Here is a 2,635-nt window from a genome sequence, read left to right on the forward strand (position 1 = left end):
TAAACTCTCCAGCGGCAGCCATTATTGTTGGCACCCAAGCTCGCTTTGGTCACGTGGTTGATGACGTTACTGTTGATCATCTGTCCATCATCGTATAAAGCCCGCCCTGACAATTTGATTGGATCGCCTGACAGTGGGCGATAATACTCGCGCTACTATGGAGCAAAACCAGACCGAACTTCCCGACCTCAAACTTTGTGGGCGGGACTAAGTTCGGAATGGCACCCAGGCTATTCCTCCTTAGGATGTTTGAAAGTTGTTTTAAGGTTATCACTTGGTGTGTTCTTAACTTCAGCATATCCTCAATAGTTGGTTTAATTCAAGTGGTGGGGGGATTTTTGGATCGGGACTAGTTTCCTCATAATGCATTATGTACAGTAGTAGCCATTCAAAATGCCAACTTTCCTTGGCTGGTCCCCTAAAATTCCTTTTTAAACATCAATCTTTGTACTAAAATATTCTTTCTCACATGATTTGTGGCCATTAAGTTTTAAAGAGAAGCGCATCTCCTGGTCAGATTCTGTAATTCAGTGAAAGGATGGAGTCAGTGTAAAAAAAAAAAATGCAGAAGGCCAATAGCTGGAAGTTGGAGGGGATTTTGCTGGGAGTTGTAGGGAAGTGGGCTGCCATTCAGCTGGCGTTTGACGGGGAAGGGCCATTTTGAATGGCTGCTACTGTAGTATACAGGTGGTAATGAGGGGCGATTAGCCTCTCATCACCCCCTCCTGATCGGGAGTCCTATGGTCGGATGAAAATCGAACATGTTTTAATTCAGTCGGCCCTTGTTAGGTGACTGTGAGCATATCCTGTTGTTGAAGCAGAGCTACAAGCAGATTTACCTCAGCATCACCTAATGTGCATGGTGAAAACAAGTGAATTCTTCCTCTCTAACTTAACGCCATGAGGAATGTCAGATCGCATCAGAACATCGAGCCATATAGCTCAAGAACAGATATTGTGAAACCCTTTCAAACCCTGTGGTGGTGTTCTACAGTTTAAGCTGTTCCTGAGTCCAAATGATTGAAAAAACAGTATCGACCTGCCTTCAATCTGCCAAGTAGAGTAATCAATGGTAATCAAACAAGTTTCAGTTCTGCATTACATTTTTTCCTTAAATTTGCATTTACAACAAGTGTACTTTAGATAAGTAATGAAACAAAATGTTGTCCATAAAGAAGAGAGACTTCGATTCAGACAACTTAGACAAGATACATTTAATATCAATAAAAGAAGTCCTAATGAAGATCCCTGTGTTCTCTTTCTCAGGTCGGAAGTTTGTTATCGCTAATGCCAGAGTGGAGAACTGCGCCATCATCTTCTGCAACGATGGGTTCTGCCACTTGTGTGGCTACACCCGAGCCGAGATCATGCAGAAACCTTGCACGTGCAACTTCCTGTATGGGCCGGACACCAAGAGGCTGGCTATCGCCCAGATGGCACAAGCCCTGCTGGGGTCGGAGGAGAGGAAAGTGGAGATCAACCTTTACAGGAAAGACGGTAGGAGAACAGAGAATTATGGGCTTTTTTGGTGGCGATTTTTATTTTTTATTTTCGTTGATGCACAGCTGTGTGGAAACTCTGGGCCTCACTGATTGGTGCAACGTTTGAGCATTGAAAGCTGACTGTTTAAAAGTTTTTATTTTTTAGTATAAGGTTTTCCACTTTGTGTAAATGTCTGGTTCTTTTTATTATTGGATTCCACCTCTACTTCACTTAATTTGTGTTAAATAATGTATACAAAAAACAAAAAGAAACATTCAAAGAAATCTGTCCTGTATTGCTGCAAACGTGTCAGCTGGATTGGTGCCAGACAACATATGCAAACGATAAGTGGCTGCCATCTTGCTCAGGTCACAGATTCCCCGTTGCCAGAGCATCTGCTGGACATTTCACCTCTGTAGACAGAAACCAGACCAGCTGGTGGAGACGTAGCAACAAAACCTCTGAGAGGTGACATTAGGCAACAAGGCAGCGAAAAGAAGTAAAACTTTTATGCAAAACACTTGCTTTGACGACCTTTTTTGGATTTGCACCTGCTCTTTGGACATATCTGGTGTTTTTACTGAAAATCTGACATGTCTGTTGAATGAACTTAGCTTGTATCAATCTCTAGAAAACACATGGGTTGCCATTTATGCTGCACAGGCTGTTTAAGCCAAAGTGTATCTTTCAAACCGCATAATTGGGAGTAAACATTTAATTTATTAACTCTTACAAGCTGCCAAAAAATACCAGACTAAAGTCATCTTCAATGCATTTACAGTATTAAACTGGAAGGATCTGATTATTCTGAGTGGGTACTGGCTAGAAGTGGTGATGAGATCAGAAAAAAATTTATTTTAAGTTTGTGTTTGCAAAACACCATTTAATCTTACATAGTACAACCCTTTATCAAATTAAAACAAAACTTTGCATCCTACTGGATAGCACAGCCATTAACCATTTCTACCCAGACAACACAACCATTTAAAACACTTTTTTTTTTTTTTTGCTATTGAGGCTGAGCTTTATCTCACTTTGACATTCTTTGTTGGTTAATTTTGGTTTAATATCATTTATCCGTGCAAGTTTGCTTACAGCTTTTTAATATCTGTAAATTGAATTAATCTTGATGGTCTGAGTTAAAAGCTTGAGT

General features: G+C 40.6%; 1 protein-coding gene across 1 annotated transcript in view; it reads left to right on the forward strand.

Annotated features, from left to right (window-relative positions):
* The window catches only part of kcnh2 (potassium channel, voltage gated eag related subfamily H, member 2), a 368,885-nt gene that overhangs the window by 52,502 nt on the left and 313,748 nt on the right, over window positions 1-2,635 (forward strand). Inside the window, exon 2 of the mRNA XM_015377494.1 lies at window positions 1,267-1,497. Within this exon, the coding sequence (XP_015232980.1) occupies window positions 1,267-1,497 (231 nt within the window). The remainder of the gene's footprint in view (window positions 1-1,266; window positions 1,498-2,635) is intronic.

The sequence above is a fragment of the Cyprinodon variegatus genome, unplaced genomic scaffold (assembly GCF_000732505.1).
Source record: "Cyprinodon variegatus isolate N-32 unplaced genomic scaffold, C_variegatus-1.0 Scaffold155, whole genome shotgun sequence".
NCBI classification, from domain to species: Eukaryota; Metazoa; Chordata; class Actinopteri; order Cyprinodontiformes; family Cyprinodontidae; genus Cyprinodon; species Cyprinodon variegatus.